Source organism: Electrophorus electricus, chromosome 15 (genome assembly GCF_041902795.1).
Source record: "Electrophorus electricus isolate QZ-2024a chromosome 15, ASM4190279v1, whole genome shotgun sequence".
Classification (NCBI taxonomy): Eukaryota; Metazoa; Chordata; class Actinopteri; order Gymnotiformes; family Gymnotidae; genus Electrophorus; species Electrophorus electricus.
In genome coordinates this window covers 5541152-5560402 of record NC_137511.1, presented here as the reverse complement: position 1 = coordinate 5560402, position 19251 = coordinate 5541152, and the positions used below count along the sequence as shown (strand labels likewise).

At 44.8% G+C, this 19251-nt stretch overlaps 1 protein-coding gene across 1 annotated transcript; it reads left to right on the top strand.

Annotated features, from left to right (window-relative positions):
• Nucleotides 1-34: 34 nt before the first annotated feature.
• On the top strand, nucleotides 35-18613 carry nhlrc2 (NHL repeat containing 2). Its single transcript, XM_027024850.3, has 11 exons — nucleotides 35-343; nucleotides 789-941; nucleotides 6156-6611; nucleotides 6741-6862; nucleotides 7004-7133; nucleotides 11796-11889; nucleotides 13896-14127; nucleotides 14951-15073; nucleotides 15227-15436; nucleotides 15553-15775; nucleotides 17002-18613. The coding sequence occupies exons 1-11, from the start codon at nucleotides 181-183 to the stop codon at nucleotides 17256-17258; spliced, it is 2163 nt and encodes a 720-aa protein (XP_026880651.3). The 5' UTR covers nucleotides 35-180; the 3' UTR covers nucleotides 17259-18613.
• Nucleotides 18614-19251: the final 638 nt, after the last annotated feature.

The window sequence follows — 19251 nt, the reverse complement described above, 5'->3', positions numbered from 1 at the left end:
TGCTAAATTTAGAAATAAACAATGTTCTGGGTATCATTGTGGATGGGGGACACCGATGTATTGCTATTTGTCAAATTAGCTTGAGGCATGCGATAGAGAGCCCCGTCCGCTGTATGCAGACGCAGAATGTGCTGATGCCAGTTAAGCGTTATATTTCCCTTATAGCACCGTGGTGAAGACATGGCGTCCTGCAGCAGTCTCCCGACTCTCTCTTCGTTTCAGGAGCAGCTGGACTACGCCCTGGAGGACGCTGCCACGCAGGAGGACAAGGAGAATATCGTGCGCCAGTACTTGCGAAAGTTGGACGAGAAGGAGGATCTGAAGATCCCAGACTTTGAAAATGGTTAGAGTGTATATGAGTGAACGGGAGCAGTGCTGACGCGTGAAACACATTCACTTGCGCCCCTCAGCAGTTTAGGATGTGACTGGCCATGGTCAGAGTTGGCGTTGAAATTGTCAGATTATGTTGTTCAGATCTAATCGTTACGGACATGTAACAAGTGATGCTGATCCTTGATATAGGCCCTCTAGCTAGATAATGACTACTGCTCAGTCTCAAACAGGATGTAACGTTTGTTAACTTCTGACAGTTTGTGAGAAAGTAGCAAAAGCTTTTTCAGTTAACCATAAGACGAACTCCGCTGGAGCGAGTTACGTCTCGGCAGGGTGTTCCACTGCGACTTTTAGTTTTTGCTTTGTTTGACTCTCCCATCATTAACCTTATTAGTCATACATTTTAAAAAAGGGATCCCGTGTTGGTGTAGCAGTGTCGTTCTGTTGTTCTGCAGGTTTGGAATGGCTCAACACCGTCGGCCCGCTGTCTTTGCGGAAGGAGTTGTTGGGCAAAGTGGTGGTGCTGGACTTCTTTACCTATTGCTGCATCAACTGCATGCATATCCTACCTGATCTGCACCAACTGGAGCAGCGTTACACTTTTAAGGGTACGTGCACACACCTTGTCTCTTAATCTCCAGCATGGCTCAAATATAGACATTATGCAGATTAAATTGCCTGTTTGTGATTACTGTACCCACAGAGCATCTTCTGATTTTGATTGAGATTAATTCCCCAAAGTGGGATGCCTACTCTTGAGTTTATATAGTATTGGGCAGAGAAAACCTGCAAATTAAGGCCATAATTTCTCTCACAGTCAAAATCCATATAAAAAGCAACACATTTAAACTGGAGTGCCACACTCTCCAAACTCCAGTCAGGACGGTGGTCAGTTAAGCTGAACACAGCGTGTTTGTTTTATCATACATGCTCACTCCCTTTCCTAATCTCATTATTTTGAGTTTTCTGTATTTTCTAACATTGTTGGATTGCAAAGAATATTTCTACAGATAGCCATGTCAGTTGAAAATACTAGACTGACTTTTTACAAAGCACACTGTTTACCAAAAAAGGGACATAACATTTCTGTGCTTAAGAAAAATCTTTAGGTTTGATGCTATTCTTGACGCCTATAGACCGTACACTTTAGGGGTCTGGGGTGTGTTTCCTGATAAAGCTACGTCATTACAAACATTAAGAACAACAATTTTGCAAACGCCTTCTTGGTCTCCAAAATTACAAATGAGTTTTAAGAGGTTCTTTGTTGACAGTGTGCAGTCCACTACACTAACAATTCCGTGACAGGTTTTCATGCAATTGGAAACAATTTAGATTTTATGCAATGCATCCCTAGTGCATGAAAATGTTCTATATGTTAGCGCATGGCACAGAAATGCTTTAGTGACAGCGTGCACACTTTGCATACAGCAGGTTTGCTTAGTCCATGGGCATCCCAAGAATCTGCAGAAATCCACCAGTGCCATTACGGTAGTCTGGCCTCACTCTGCTACTTATTCGTGTTAATCATGCCATTTGATTGATTGGTTATGTCATAGCAAGCTTAGTATCTTAACTGTAGGCATTTCTTTGCAAAGAATACATTTACTAATGTGCTACTGCTACACTGGAAAATGCACTTATTCTAAATTATTTCATATAAATGTGTACATCAACAAATAATCTCCTGTACTTCAGGCAAGGTCTATTGTTTTTTCATGTGAATGGAATTATTTAAACCCTGGAATAAAATTAAACACTATGTATTTATGCTCAGAATTGCACCAAAAGACTCATAGTGGGAGGACCCTACCCACTGAACTATAAATGAATACTAGGAACATAATAACTACATAATTCAAGCTTGTAGTTTTGATATTTTTTGACATTGGATGTAGTGCAATATAAAATATGTTTTCCAAAAAAAATATTTCATGATTTTGTGTTTTTATACATGCAAATATGCTGTTGCGGTGTTTAGAACTCGCGCGAACCACTGGAAAATTGGTGGCCTCTTTTTGAGGTAGAACTGCACGTGAAATTCAAGTTGAGAACTACTTGGTGAATTACAAATGAATTTAAGTAGTATGTTAGTTACGAAGGGTTTCAGGAAACGTTCGTAAATTTAAGAATGTTCTTAAGTACGAGGCTATGAAGTTACTTAGCGTTAGGAGTGTTTTGGGAAACCCACCCTGATTGGTTAAGATGTGTAATGCTTAAAAAGGTGTCTTGTCCAGGTACAAACTATAATGCAGGCATATTCCGTATGCATTCTGGGAATTATTGTAGAATCCAGGCAGTGTCAATGCTAAGTTTCTAACAGTAAGAGGCTAAAATGCTGAAACATTCAGATTATTTCCTGGCCCATGTTTACAAAGATTTTCATACTACTGAACATGCACACTATTCATGTATTGGTCACATTTTTTTCCTAACAGATGGCCCACTCAGCTCTAATGATCTCTCTCGTTCTCACTTTTACAAACAGTAATGCAGCATGACATGAATATCTTACTGAAGCCAAGATCAGCCTCCAGATGCCTTTAGTGTAAAATAAGAAAGGGGGAGATGTTGAATGGCGATAGCTATTTTCTGAACTTGTCTATAATGCTGATGACTATGTATGTGAAATCTGAATACAAGGTGCAACATTTTGTAGCCTAGCATTTGTGGGAAAGTTTTTCTTTAATTCATTTTAATTAATCAAAACTGAGAGCAGACATATTCTTTAGTGCTTTAAGAAACAAAACTATTTCTTTAATCTGGCACTCATTTCAGAAGAGCATCAAGTTTGATTTCCAAAGACACCTGCTGATGCCATTTGTTAGATGTTGTGAACTTTTTTTTTTTTTTTGGTCATGTACAAGGCAGAGGGTGCTCCTGGGATACAGTGCAGAATATGTGCTTTTGTAACTGTGTCCCCACTAGCAGTGACATCAATACATCACCTACTGCTGGAGCAATGAATAATTCTTTTCGATGCTGTTAAAACTAAATCCTGCTAAAATTAGAAACTCCATTTGTTAAACCAAACCAGTAAAGTGACTTACCACCCAGTTGAAGTATGCAAGTGCGTCAGATGTCATGCGTGAAACGTCATAAGTCACGTGATTGTCTTCAGAACAATGCAGGCCTCGGCACAGTGCTTATGTTTGACACATGCTTCGGAGTCTCGGTGTCAGACGGAACATCGGTGATGATAGCCAGGTTTGCTTTGCTTTTTAACAGCCTGTAGAATTGCCTGTTTTTCAGTGCGGATAAAGGACCAGATCCCTGTGTAAATTAGGAAGCAAGTCGGTGCAGGCTCTACTGTACTCAACGCTATGGACCATTACCCTATGTTCTTAACATGGTCACTTGCTTTATACTGATAAATACTGTAATGCTCACTAGAGAAGGTAACAGAAGGCAAGAGGTTCAAAGTTTATGTGCAGAGTCACATGTAGTGGCCATTTCTGATTGTTTTCCAGCATGGCAAACGCGACTCGGCTCAGGAAGGGTTTGGAATCAGGCATGCTAATGTAGGGAAATCTGCAAAGCATCGCGGCCCCCCGGCTGGATTGTAAACGGCTGTTCTAAAACGGCATGAGCGCGACTTTGGGGATCCTGCTGACGGTCCCATAAGGGAGAGCACAGTGCTTCAACCCTTACAGCTTTGTTTTCTTCTCCAGTTCCTTCTCTCTAAACCTCAGACACAATGTGGTGAGGCTTTACACACTGTAGGGGGGCCTGCTTATTGGCTAGCCTCGTTCAGACACCCTGGCCCGTGGCCGGTGGCTTATTATAACACCTCTGGGCAAAGTGCTCTTGATCCTAGATGTCATTGGTCTATTGTTAGCCCCTTACTAGGATCATCTGAGGAAACGGGCCAAGCCAGTTGGCCCGCAGCCCCCTCACTGCTCTCTCTCCAACGTTACAAAGGTCTCTCTGGCATGGCTTTTGGTACATACTGTTACCGGACCTCAGAACATTCCCAAACCTGTTCTGTCTTCACACCACAGTTCATAATGGTACGTTTGCCTTTATTAGGAGTTTCCCATGTAGATGTTATGCAGTCTCCTCATTAGGTCATTTGCTTAGATTACATTGTTTTGATGTTATAAATAACAGTAGTTATACTTTTTGTTTTATTTTAGTCTTGCACTCAGTTGTTTTGTCCACAGCAGGAAACTGCCCCTGCAGTCTTGGAGAAATGAGTTAAATGCGTCTTCTTGGTAGTAGCAGTAGTGGTACTTGTTCCAGTGCTTGCTTTGTAATTCCTCTTGGGGCTATGGTAGCTTGGGAGGCTGGCGCACAGGCAAGCGAAATCACAAATCTGCCTGCGTGGCGTGTTCAACTCTGCGAGCTGTTTTTGAAACGAGGCGGACGTAAGCCGTCTCTGTTTCTCTCTGAGCTCACGTCGTGGCTTTCCGCTGCCGATCCTACAAGTTTTAAAATTCCAGCGGATGGCAGAAGGGGGAACGTGGAAGACGTGGCTCGTTCACCGGTGGCCCGGATACAGAACCGGCGGGGGGGGTGCGCATCACCTGTAGTGGCGAGGCAGGGCAGAGACATCCTTCTGACATTTCAGTGGAATCGGTCAGACGGCAGGTGGAGTGGGCAGGAGAGCAGAGTGGCTGAGCCAAACGGACTGGGTGTGCTGATGGCAGCATCACCTTGGCTGGAATGGTCTGCCCGAGGCATGTGTAGGCACTATTGAACGCTTTGTTCCCCACTGATGGGCTTCTCTCCTCCGATTCATAGCAGCCCATCGGTTTTATTCATTAATTTGGTTCATTCACTGTGCCTCAGCAATTGGCCCATGTGGTTAAATGGGAGATTCACCGTTTTAAACATGTTGGCTCTGAAGGTTCAGAGAGGTTTTAAATTATATTTATTAAAGACGAAAAGATCCTCTTGCCTCATGAGAAGCAATTTAACAAGAAATGTGAACAAAATCATATAGGGTGGTATGTTTTGATTAAAAGTAAAGGTTTTATATCAGAAATTGTGATTTAAATGAAATCCGAAGACCTGAAGTGATTGCAGAGACACTCATAAGTTTAGTTAAAAAATGATGATTAATTAGACTTAGTTTTATTAGTTTATTTTATAATTATAGATTCAGCTTAGGTAAAACAGAACTACACGTAACTGCTTCAATGTTATCTTTCCAAATTAAATTGTTTTGATGAATCTCACCATTAGGGTAGCGATACTGGAGTTAAAACATTGTCATGTTCTAACTTTTCTGGCATGAAAAAAAAAAAAAATTTGTATGCGATGTTTCATACATTTTGTGAAATATGGACAGGTCTTGAATAAGAATGAAGCTGGAAATGTGTGAGAACAAAAAAGCCATTTCAGAAAGCATCACGCAAGGAGGCGATATGACAACTCGCACAAACAGGATGTATTCATTCAATGCCTGAATAAGATAGACACCAACCCGTCAGTCATTCATCCATGTATTGCGTTATGAGCGGAGAGCCTTGAACTTCTTTTCTCCTAAACAGAACAAGAAGCACTTTGTTTGGAAAACTTTAAAGTAATGCCACAGTACTTTTCTTACTCTCTTGAATTGGGGTCAACTTCTGGTAAATTAAACATTCATAATTTTATCAACTTTCCTAGTACAACATCTTTTTGAATATACCTCAGGGCACTTTAATATATATGATATAACCTTTTAGAGCTACAGGCTTTTATAGGGAATTTTCATTTCTGTTTCACTTCACTGACCATTAGCCCTGGTGTGTAGAATTAATTTTTTTTTTTTTTGGTTAAAGGAATACTTTGCTACCGTTTTAGTCTTTTTGCCTACTCCTGTGGTTCTCTTCTCTTAGATGGCCTGGTTGTTGTAGGTGTTCATTCAGCCAAGTTTCCCAATGAGAAGGTCCTGCAGAACATTCGCAGCGCAGTTCTCCGGTACGGCATCACACACCCAGTGGTGAATGACGGCAATGCCCGGCTTTGGCAGGAGCTGGAAGTCGCCTGCTGGCCTACTTTGGTGCTGCTGGGCCCCCGAGGAAACCTGCTCTTCTCCGTGGTGGGCGAAGGCCACCGAGAGCGCCTTTTCCTGTTCGCGACCGCCGCTCTGGAGCACTACGGGCAGCAGGGCCTACTCCAAGACCACGCTGTGGGGATGAAGCTGTTGAGGGACTCCTTACCCCCCTCCATCCTCTCCTTCCCAGGAAAGGTGGCAGTGGATCCCCACAGCAAGAAGCTGGCCATTGCGGATACAGGACACCACAGGGTCTTGGTGGTGACCAGCAGTGGGCAAATGCTACACTGTGTTGGGGGTGAGGAGCGCCAGCACTGTCTGACCTCATTGATCCGGCGCAGTCGGTTACATAACCTCTGATTTAGGATCAACAAGCAGCTACATAGAAGCGTGTGTGCTCTTTGTACCTTCTGTTTTTGTGTGCTAGGGCCTGGAAGTGGGAGGCAGGATGGGGACCTGTCTGAGGCACTCTTCAGCTCTCCTCAAGGAGTGTTTATAAAGGGAAACGCCGTGTACGTGGCGGACACCGAGAACCACCTCATCAGGAAGGTAAATGGAAAACGAGTTGGGCTGGATTAATGCCTGCAGCGTGGGGATCTGCCCTAACTCTGTGACTGGGCTTTCTTTAAGAGAAGGTCTTTCGTGTTGTTCTCAGTAATGTCGCTAGTAAAACCCCCTCACTCCCACCAGATTGACCTTTCAGAGAGAAGAGTCACAACTGTTGCTGGCGTTGGGGTGCAAGGCACAGACAAGGAGGGTGGGTCAATGGGTCCTCAGCAGCCAATCAGCTCCCCCTGGGACGTAGCCCTTGGCACTGCAGGTGAAGTGTTTTAAAGACTCTTATAGGTTTATACATCTCCTTTATTCTGTTTCCCAATGAAACTAACAAATAAACATATGAGGGTGTGCATCACAAAATGATTCACAATGAAAAGATCTCACTAGTCACCTTTTTACACTTTTTCTATAGGTGGATTTTACGTTTATCTTTTCATACTTTAAATATGGTATCTGATGAGAGAACCTGTTAACTGTGGTGATGTCAGATAAAGAGAAGACAGTTTGATGAGATGTTTTTAGAGGAACCACTCAACTAAGCTGCTTCCGTTAGCATTTGTTGGGGAATTCAATTTACTCATAAATGGTGCTCCCTGAAATTATAAGAGAAACATGGAATTGAGAACCCTCCCAAAAGATGCTCCCTTTATTTAATTTTTGTTGAAATGTTTATTTCCTTTTTTAACACAACCTAATCTTGGCTTTGCAATTCTCTTGTTCCGTTAGTCATCTTTTCCCAGAAGCACAAGCATCCCAGAGCTTTGTTATATATAGAAATCCCCACAGTCTTTATCCTTCAAGCTCAGGTCCTCTACCAGAGGCCTGGGAGCTTGAGGGTGCAGTGTAGTATCTTAGCTGTTCCCAGGACTGCGCTCTTCTCCAATGTTGTTCCTGGGATCTGCTGGGATCAGTTATTTATCTGTTGTGGTTTTTTTGTTTTTTTGTTTTTTTTTTAATCTATATTTGTATGGTATTCACGTCTAATGTTTTTGTGGGCAAAAGAAACAGAGCATAACCCTGTTCACTTCAGTCTTTTTGCCAACTGAGTTTTAAAAAATGAAAAAAGCGAGAGACCCTTGTGCTGTGAGGAGGAGGGTGTGATGTTGGAGAGCCACGCTTCACATCCTACTACTCACAACGCACACAACAATCCTTTAAGCTAAATCCAGCTCTCATTTTCAGATTCATAACTTTGTCCATCATTACGCTGGAACTTATCTTTGACACACACCACATAAACACACAACATACTCAACATTCATTCTACTTAAATGTAGCTGAACACAGTAAAATGATTTTAACTTCTTTTAAAAATGACATGTGCACTGGTGTGCTATTAAATGTGCTTAAAAACGTCTGGCGATATGTTATAGAAAAGTACCTTTCTGTTGCATTTGACTGGATAATAAGCAGGTTTTTCTGGCTGAGTTGAGCTAAAGCTCCACCTAATCAGCCCTGGAGCAGAATTACTATGGAGAGCAGGCTGCTGTAGTACTAGATCTAGCTACATATCAAGGTGGCATTGTGCTACATGCATCCCAGAAATATTGCCAACGTTGGCTCACTGCCTCAGGAATCCTGCCTCAGGGTAATCCTTCAAGCTGCAGAACCAAAATCATGTATGTTCACTTCATGCTCCAGACTACGTACAGGGATCATGAGGCATCTAGAGGCAGTGCAGCGGTACAGATGGATCATGTAACTATTCCTCAAGAGGGCTGACTCCAGTGGATATTGTTCATTGGTACCGTGACCCGCTAATATTCTCCTCCTTTGTGCAACATTCTCTTCCTGAGAATTAGGGTCATTTTTATCTATATTTTCTCTCAGTCTTGCTCATAAAATTTAATGTTTCATATAAAGCTTCGGTTTATTGCTCTGCCAGAAGCAGTTTTAAGATCTTTTTATTCTTTTTTTTATTCACTTCAGCCTCATCTCCCTATCAGACCCATCTATCTCGGAATCTCATCACAGATCCTGGGGGAGCGCTCCGGAGCTCTGTACATGCTTTTCTGGGCTCCCATTTACCCAGTTCCGAGAGAGAGCAGTCAGAGTAGGGCGTTTTCACGGAATGGACTCTCCATGTTGGCGACAGCCTGGGAGAGACCGCCATGATGAACATAGCCCCATGGTCCTGCCTGGATACAGAAGGTGATGGGACCAAAAAGTGAGAATGGAGAAGCTGGGGCTTCAGACCATTCTTGTCTAACTTTAGGATGTAGGGCAGTCATTGCACCCAAATTGGCTGATCTGTTTGACTTGTATATGGCAATTGGTCCCCATGGCCTTCAGGCATTTAGCATATCTGTGGGACAGCAAATCATGAAGTGAAATACAAAGCAAAATGCTGAATATCCAGATCTTTGTTGTGTAGTAGCATATGAGGTCCTGATGGACAAATGCAGGTTACAAGCAAAGTGTATTTATGCACTGGATCAAATGGCATCACATAAACATGGAGCAGCTGATCTGACTGAATTCAAAAGCAGACGAGTCGATGTTTGTTATATCTATTATAGGTTCATCTGTTTTGAAATGAAATGAAATCAGGTCAGCTGCTCCAGCTCTTATTTTACGCAATCAGACATCTGTGGGCTTCAGGTGATTCAGCTGTACCATTTCCATAAACAAGTAATAAGGACACAGTGTATGTGGCCACTAAAAACAGAAAAATCAGGTTGCGCTTTGGCAGTTGGATGGTGTGTGTGTGTGTGTGTGTGTGTGTGTGTGTGTGTGTGAGTGGGAATGTGTTTGTAGAACGTTTTTTAGTCTCTCGTTAGCATTGCTCTCAGGCTAGCCAGGCACTCCATCCTCCTCCTCATTTAGCAGTTCCTTAGTTTCAATGTGACCTGCCAACTGTACTGAACAGTGTGACCCACCAGCTGCACAACAGTGCTGCTCCAGGCCTCTGTCCTGGACGGTAGGTTCAGTGTGGTTCACTGGATGAACAGTGCTGCTCCAGGCCTCTGTCCTGGGCGGTAGGTTCAGTGTGGTTCACTGGATGAACAGTGCTGCTCCAGGCCTCTGTCCTGGGCGCTGGGTTCAGTGTGGTTCACTGGATGAACAGTGCTGCTCCAGGCCTCTGTCCTGGGCGCTGGGTTCAGTGTGGTTCACTGGATGAACAGTGCTGCTCCAGGCCTCTGTCCTGGGCGGTAGGTTCAGTGTGGTTCACTGGATGAACAGTGCTGCTCCAGGCCTCTGTCCTGGGCGGTAGGTTCAGTGTGGTTCACTGGATGAACAGTGCTGCTCCAGGCCTCTGTCCTGGGCGCTGGGTTCAGTGTGGTTCACTGGATGAACAGTGCTGCTCCAGGCCTCTGTCCTGGGCGGTAGGTTCAGTGTGGTTCACTGGATGAACAGTGCTGCTCCAGGCCTCTGTCCTGGGCGCTGGGTTCAGTGTGGTTCACTGGATGAACAGTGCTGCTCCAGGCCTCTGTCCTGGGCGGTAGGTTCAGTGTGGTTCACTGGATGAACAGTGCTGCTCCAGGCCTCTGTCCTGGGCGGTAGGTTCAGTGTGGTTCACTGGATGAACAGTGCTGCTCCAGGCCTCTGTCCTGGGCGCTGGGTTCAGTGTGGTTCACTGGATGAACAGTGCTGCTCCAGGCCTCTGTCCTGGGCGGTAGGTTCAGTGTGGTTCACTGGATGAACAGTGCTGCTCCAGGCCTCTGTCCTGGGCGGTAGGTTCAGTGTGGTTCACTGGATGAACAGTGCTGCTCCAGGCCTCTGTCCTGGGCGCTGGGTTCGGTGCGGCATGCAGCCCCCTGACTGTACTTCAGTGTTGCCTTTCACTCTCTGACTTTCTACTCAAGGTTTGATTTAATTAAGCCCCATATCGAATGTGCTCATTCCTCATAAGCAAGCAGCTTGATTCTCAAGCCACATGCTTCTTGGATGGTACATGAGTTTAGAAAAAAAAAATTGCATATACTTTGAGACTTTGAAGTTGAATAGTTTTGCTATGACTTCTTTATCAGACTATTTTTTACACGTTTCTCTGGGTATGTGAATCTGTCTCTTCTGTCCTTCTTTTGGTTTTCCGGCGTCTGAAAGCCAGCTTTGTTCCCTGCCTCTCTGTTTGTCTCTCCATCATTGTTTCCTGTGAATACACGTCGTTGGGCACCAGCCCAAGTGAAATTGTCTCAGATAAGCTGAGTCCCATTAGCCAGCTATTGTTAGACATAAGTGCAACAGCCCTTAATTCTCCATTCCTCTCATAAAACGCACACATACACAAAGATGTACTCAAACCCTCACACAGTGCAGTGAAATAGTTTTGAGTATACACTCTCTCTAGTCAAGGCTTAAATAAGGTTTTGTTGAAATGTTATTGGATGGGAATGTCCACATGGATGTCTGGGCTGACTGCTGCTCATGTTAGACACTGCAGCATGCGTGTGAAAACACACACACACACACACACACACACTCTTTCTCTCTCTGCACTCAGTCATTGTCTATTAATGGACACAAGATAAATAACTGAGCCCACTCAAATGTGCCACTGTCCATATAATCAATGTTCATTTCCGCGAAGGCCTGAAGGTTAATATCTGACCAGTGAAGCTAGACTTTTAGGCTTTTTCAGCAGTTATGCAATACAGTTGAAGCATACAACGTTAGTGTACCTAAGACTGCTAAAGAGTGTACTTCAGCTGAGCAATGTGACTCTCCCACCAAGACATTCTTCATACAGCTCTCAAGTCTAAGATGAGGGATACTGGTTGCCTGTCCCAAATAAGATGTTGAATGCAAATAAAGATGAACAAATCTTAACGGTAAAAATCTTGGGGTTTTTTTTTGGGGGGGGGGGGGGGGGTGTGCTTTCTCGTCCGCAGAAAGAAACTATTCTAAACATTTGGTTTGGAAAGAGATTTTGGTGAATATAGTTCAGAATGTTGACTGTGTGTGTATGTGTGTGTTGGCACAGGTGGTGTGGAGGATAACGTATTGTGGATCGCCATGGCAGGGACACATCAGATCTGGGCTCTGTTCCTGGAGGATGGGAAGCTGCCCAGGGGAAGGTGCGCTTTCACCTCGAGCGCTCTCTGATGCCCACTGGGGGCATGGCATCACCTGCCGTCTTTAAGAGGAACAGCGTGCTGTAGTGTAGGATGGGATGTTTTCTTGTGCAACTTGCACTCTTTCGGTTGAAACTTTACACATTTTGCATTAGAAATATTTCTCCCAAACCATCCTTTGCAGTAACTTGGAGGTGTGGTGTTTAGTTTATTTTATTGCAAAACTCTAATGTACACTGTCTGCACAATTATTAGGCAAAAGAGTATTTTGACCATATAATAATTTTTATGCATATTTCCCAGCTCCAGGCTGTGTAAATTTGAGTACTTATTGGATTTAAACATATCATGTGATGTGATGTGTATTTGTGTAATGATGGAGGGTGTGGCCTAAAGAGATCAACACCCTATATCGGGGTGCTTTTCAGAATCAGTTAAATCTCTTTTTTGGCCCATTTTGCCTGAGGAAAAGTCAAATTGTAAAAAGTCTTTCAGAGGGATGCAGCACTATTAAAATTGGTACGATATTGAGGCATGCTCACAGAACAATGAACCATTTTGTTGCAAATAGTCAACAGGGTTGCAAGAAATGTGTTGATAGAAAAAAGATGCAAATTAACTGCCGAAGATTTGAGAAGAATCAAACGTGAAGCGACCAGGTCCCCATTATCCTCCAGTGCTGTCATATTCCAGAACTGCAACCTACCTGGAGTGCCCAGAAGTACAAGGCGTTCAGTACTCAGAGACATGGCCAAGGTAATAGAGGCTGAAAACCGACCACCACTGAACAAGACACATAAGGTGAAACGTCAAGGCTGGGCCAAGAAATATTTGAAGACAGATTTTTCAAAGGTTTTATGGACTAGAGTGACGAGTGACTCTCGACGGACCAGATGGATGGGCCTGTGGCTGAATCAGTAACAGGCACAGAGCTCCACTTCGACTGAGATGCCAGCAAGGTGGAGGTGGGGTACTGCTATGGACTGGTATTATTAAAGATGAGCTAGTTGGACCTTTTGGGGTTGAAGATGGACTCAAAATCAACTCCCAAACCTACTGCTAGTTTTTAGAAGACACTTTCTTCAAGCAGAGGTACAGGAAAAAGTCTGCATCGTTCAAGAAGACCGTGATTTTCATGCAGGACGATGCTCCATCATATGCATCGAAGTACTCTAAAGGCCTTAAAGATGAAAGAATAATGACATGGCCCCCTTCCTCACCTGACCTAAACCCTACTGAGAACTTGTGGACCCTTAAACAGGAGATTTACAGTTAAGGAAACCGTACAGCTCTGAACAGTGGGCAGGCTGTGTTTGCTGCTGCACAAAAAGTTGATCCTTAACAGATTAAGAAAGTTAAATGAATGGAAGACTTATGAAAAGAAGGGAGGCTATTTTGGTCACTGATTTTATTTATTTTTTTAAATGTCAGAAATGTTTATTTTCATCTGTTAAAGTGAGAACAATAAACAAAACTCAATTTATAAATAAACAAGTGAGATGGGAAAATTTCCATTTTTTAGTTGCATAATAATTCAGAACACTAATGTTTGCCCAATAATTATGCAGACATGGATATTCTCCTAAGAAAGGTTTTGGTTTTCTTAAATATTCAGGTTTGAGGTTTATTAACATTTTGGATTGACTGAGAGCACTGTAGTTGTTCAATAATACAATGAATCCTCAAAAATACAACTTGCCTAGTAATTGTGCACATAGTGTACAATTGAATAAATATGTCTCACTTGCTAGAGCAGGAAAACAAAACAAGGTGCTAACCACACCAAGATCATGGGTTCAAATCCCAGGAAATACACGTACTGTATTAATGATGAGTACGTTTGAATAAGCTCTGGATAAAATTGTCTGCCAGAGACTATAATTGTAAAAAGAAAGCTCTTCTGACTCTTTCCCATAACCAGCTTGTCATTTAAAGTCACAATGCCCGTTTGATTCTGGACTGCGCGTTTGGTAGAGCTCACACAGCCACCTCACCCTTCTCACCTGCAGCGGTCACACGCGAGGCGTGTGCGTGCGTGTCGCCGGCAGTGGGAGCGAAGAGAACAGGAACAACGCATACCCACGTAAGGCAGGCTTGGCCCAGCCTTCAGGCCTGGCGCTCGCCCCCGACCAGCCCTGGAACTGCCTCTTCATCGCTGACAGCGAGAGCAGCACCGTTCGCAGTCTGTCCCTGAGCGACGGCGCCGTCAAGCACGTGGTCGGCGGAGAGAGGGACCCACTGGTGAGACTGGACGGCAGGTTCTAAATGGCTTCCGTCTTGCCAAACTCAAAATTAAACCCATACGGAGAGCTTCTGGAACTTTTGTTGTTGTTTGTTTTTTTTGTTTTTTTTTATGAGGCAGAGGAAAAGTCAGCATTCGTACCCTGTGCTCTGATCTTACAGAGCGTCGTGGAGACGGGAACGCTGTGTCCCAGGGCACAGGGAGTCTGCAAGCTGCTCTGGCCAGCCGCTCTGTTGCGTGTTTTAATCGGCGTCAGCTTGTGCTCTCTGCTCTCCAGCACATTAACTTCCCCGCTCACGTGGCACATGCACCGGCCCACTGTAATCCTGATCAACTTAACACACGCGCGCGCACACAGTGCGTGGAGAGATTTTAGTTTTTAAGGGTTCATGAATTACAGCAGTCACTGCATGTCAGATTTGAAAGCATTGTACCGTGCTGTGCTGAAATATTTTACAAGTTTGCTCAGCCGGAGTACAAGTTCGGCAGACTGCTCCACAAACGCGAGGAGTTGTTTAATAAATGAGGCTCTGGAGTGAACATTGTGTACCTTTTCCAGATCTGCGTGGTTTCCATGTGTTGACCTGTGTCCCCTACTGCCAGGCGAGGGGGGAGGATCCTTGCACACTCATTAAACTCTGTGTGATTAAACCCTTTCCTGCCTTGTTAGATGAGCTGATTGGTGTGTTTGGTGAACTTGGCTGCAGCTCCAGTCAAGTGCCAGGGGAGGTTTATTTCTGCAGGGCACGTCCGACAGCCACGCTGGTTTGCTACAGGTTCCCCCCCCCCCCGGCCGACTCATGCTTCTCTCTGTTTCAACAGAACCTTTTTGCATTCGGGGATGTGGATGGCAAGGGTGTAGAAGCCAAGCTCCAGCACCCGTTAGGAGTGGCCTGGGACGCAGCCAGCGGCCTGCTCTATGTGGCGGACTCCTACAACCACAAGGTTCGCCATGGAAAGACGAGAAGGTTTTACTCCGCGTGCCTTTGTGTCGTTTCAGCACCGTCTTCTTCACAAGCAGTGGCTGCGGTCGCTCCCCGTGGTCGTGCGTTCGCCTGCCTCCTCGTGGCTGTTAACACACCTGCCCTCCTGTTCCAGATCAAAGTGGTGGAGCCGAAGACTAAGCAGTGCAGGGTGCTGGCGGGCACCGGGCAGCCAGGTGATGGCTTTGGCGCAGGCTTCCAGCAGTGCGGCTTTAACGAGCCCGGGGGCCTGTGCGTGGCTGAGGGAGGCAAGCTTCTCTACGTGGCGGACACCAACAACCACCGTATCAAAGTGCTAGACCTGGAGACCCAGACTGTGTCCTTGGTGAGTGGCAGCCGTGGGCTCGTCGAGCGGACTCTGTGAGTCCCGGTGGTCCCTTTGTACCCTGGCCCATCATCTCCGTCTCCTCCATCCTGGCTTTTCTCCCATCCTTCCAACAGCTCCCCGTTTCGGTGGAGGAAGTGGATAGCGTCCGCGCCAGCCACGCCTCCGCCGAGGTTCTGGGAAGGGCGCCCAGGCTGCCCAGGTCGGCGCCGCAGGTCCGCATGGCAGAGCTGGTAGTGTCGGCGGGCCAGACCATCAACGTGCTCCTCAGCCTAGCCCTGCCCGCCGGGACCAAGCTGACGGAGGCGGCCCCCAGCTTCTGGAGCCTGTCCGCCGCAGGTACGCCGGCCGCCGGCACCCACACTCGGCGCTGACCCTCCATCCGACCACAGGACTGAGGAACATAAACTCATGGTGTGTGTGTTTCGATTCGAGGACATTACATGGCGGTCTTCTACCTTTGCAAGTGGTCCCTGGACATGTCAGCCGTGGGCTTTAAAGTGTGGCTGCGAGGTGTGTGCAGGAGTGCTCTGTTCACACGTCGTCACCAGGCTGCAGTGAGCAGCCGGCCATGCTGGGAGCCTAGCCAAGGCAAAATTAATAATTCCTCTGTGCCTCCGAACACACAAGCCCACTTGTATCCCCCTGCCCTCCCCATTCCTTCTCTCTCTCCATTGTTCGCTATTGCACAAAATCCTTCTCTCTCTCTCTCCCCATTCAAGATGAATGCGATTTTCTGTGCAGTTCTTAGGAGTTTCACCCATTGCTCATATTTGTTTAACTACAGCAGCACAGTGCCCATTCCATTCATCTAATCACTCATGATAGAGTTGGAATGTTGCGTGATATTGCAGATAGACGAGCCGTCTTTGATGGCCTTGTTTGATGCAAGTGAATGATTGAAAGTCTTGATGGATTCATTCTTTATAGTGTTATTGGACATTTAAAACACATTTAAAATGTAAAGTAGAGCATTCTAAGATCTCAACAAAGCCGAGGTAATTGGAAAAATAAAAGTAAATCCTTCGCATAGCTTGCTTATATTCAAATGTACCCTTTTAAAAAGACATGTCCTAGATAAAATCATGTTAAAAAAAAATAAAAATCTATAGGTGTGTGTGTGTGTGTGTGTGTGTGTGTTTTTAACCTAGCATACTCCCCCCACTTCCCATGTGTGTTTGAATGGAAGATGTCCTAATTCAGTTTGGCGCTTGTCTTAGTAGTGTGCCCTTGGTACAAGGCCAAAAGTGTGTGTGTGTGTGTATGTGCGCGCACACATACATTACAGGCCCAGTGCAGTGGCATCCTGGAGTTCAGAGTACATTGGCAGCCTTGTTAAATAAAGGTACCACCGTTCTACATGAAAAGATCCCCCCCCGAGAGCTTGCCTTTCTGCATTCTAAGAGACTTCACCAGCTGTGGAAGAAATATTCCATTACACACAGGCACATGCCCTCATACCGCACTCAGATGTAGCCCGTGTCTTTAAAACGTCGTCAGTCAGGGATTCAACAGTAATTGCTGGTGACACATGACTGAGTTCTCTGTGTTCCTGTGCTCCGCAGGCAACGAGTGGTTCCTGGAAGGACAGTCTGTGACAGGACACATCACTGATGTCTCCCGTCCCCTGTCCATCACCTGCTCGGTCCCAACTCCGCCTCTATCCCTGGACCCTGTCCTGACCCTCAGCGCCTGGCTCTACTGCTGCCTCTCAGGGGGCGGAGCCTGCATGATGAAGGCTGTCTCCTTTACACAGCCCCTGCAGATCCACTCCACTCCCAAAGATGGCACTATTGCCGTGACTCTCACTCATACGTTCTGAAACGAGCACTCACCGTTCCACAGTCCAGTAGACTGTGAGGGGCACATATTTAGTGTTAAGCAAGCATAGCTTGTAGATAACAAATGCTGCTCTACTTGATGCGAAACATTAAGCTTGCATATTTTATTATGAGGTGCATAGTGTGTTGATATGATGTGCGTATAGTGAGTTGATGGGTGGAGATTGAACGGAATGGTGCATGTCCACTGGCAGAATCTGACTGCTGTGTCATTGGTACATCTGAAAAATGACTAGAAAATCCAGAGCAAAGTGCCTTATTTTTCTCTCCAAGGTAAGTGCATAACCCCAGACTGGTTCTGCTTTAAGGCTCAGTGTAGTCAGCCAATCAAATCAGTTTTTCCCCAGCAACATAGCTGATGTACCTTCTTTTCACTGAAGTCTAAACAGCAGATAATGAGCTCCTGCCAAATCTTCTCAAATCTGATTTGAACTGCATTCGTCGTCTCATGCAACCATCTCAACAAGCGATCGCAAGCCAATAGCGTGTCTAAATCCACGAATCAGAAAAGCGAGAGCAGATAATCTGATTTCTTTGTACCAACTAAACTGCACTGAAGTCTTTGCAAGCTTATTTTATTTGACCTTTAACATGACCAAGCCCATGCAATGTTACCTCACAACATTTCAGGACATGGTGAGCATTATTTCCTCATATCTGGGTGTGGTTGGATATCATTAAGCTTTTGATTCCATAACATTGTTACCCTCATTTGATACACTGTCAGAGGATCACTTGAATGGTCCTAAAGGGGGTGTTATGATTTTCAGCATGCAGCTTTATTAGCCATTCTGATCTCTACTCTGGTGCTGTATTTCAACAGAGCAGCAGGGCTTCTTATTTGGATTGCACCAGTTGACTTGGACGATCTGCTTAATTCGCATAATTCCAATGACTGTTTACAAGGTCTAAGTGCCCTTAAAATTGAATTCATCCAGTGTAAATATAACATACTTTATCTAAAGTAATAATATTTATTGACAATTGCAGAGTTTTTCAGAAGATAATGATCTCCAATTGGGGCAAACAGAAACTTGCAGTTTCCCAAAATGGTTTAAAGTTGGCATTAGGTTTTACATCAACAGTTGCTCAACTCGTACTAGTATTTAGTAGTGCTGCTGTTTTCGGAGTGCTTGTATAGGTTAGTCTTTAGACTGCATGCACATGGAGTGAATGGCGAGTCTGTCCTGGGAGCCCTTTAACTCAGTCAATGAGCTTGATCTCTCTTTGCCAAAAGCAGCTTTTTTCACATAGCATCTGAATTCTGCACCTTAACAAATTGTTCTGAACTATTTAATATAATAAACATTATTTTTACCATCTTTTGGCCTTTCAATGTCTGCCACCAGCTGTTTTTAATGTTGTATCTCAGTGGAAAGCAGTGTTGCTTAGGACAAATGTTCATATCATCTTAACCATAATCATTCACTATGATCATATGCTTATGGCACAACCTCGATGCTGTCGGGAACTGGAGGCCAAACTGACTCGGGAGTTGTGTGGCAGGGATTATTGACCACCAATATTCATGGAAACCTGCCGATCTGCTCTGTGCTGACCACGCACTGTATCTAACCACCCTGTTGGTCTGCTGCAGCTGTGGATCTGAAGGTTAGAGTAGCCATGACACATTCTGTTAAAGTTCCTACGCAATCTGTGTAATATGTGTTTGTGTTTTATAATCATGGAGATCTTCATAAATCTTTTTGAAACATATTAATTGGCATGTTACCAAAGTTAATATCTGAAGATTTATTTTCTGTCATATTGCAACAATTATTGCTGCATTTAAATTTTAAAATGCTTGGACCTTTACCATTTTTTGGTGCACACACTACTTTTCATCCATAATGTGCAGCACAACTCGCACCTTAAGGAACAGAACCGTGTCTTAATGCAGTTGCAGCAGTTGTCTCTACCAACAAGTACTGTGCGACGTGAGGAGGTCCAGGATCTTATGTGAACCGTTTCTCT

Coding starts and splice junctions, on each gene's coding strand:
- nhlrc2 (XM_027024850.3), top strand. CDS start 181: ATGGCGTCCTGCAGCAGTCTCCCGACTCTCTCTTCGTTTCAGGAGCAG. Junction 6,612..6,740: donor AATGCTACACTGTGTTGGGG/GTGAGGAGCGCC, acceptor TTTGTGTGCTAG/GGCCTGGAAGTGGGAGGCAG. Junction 11,890..13,895: donor GGGAAGCTGCCCAGGGGAAG/GTGCGCTTTCAC, acceptor TCTCACCTGCAG/CGGTCACACGCGAGGCGTGT.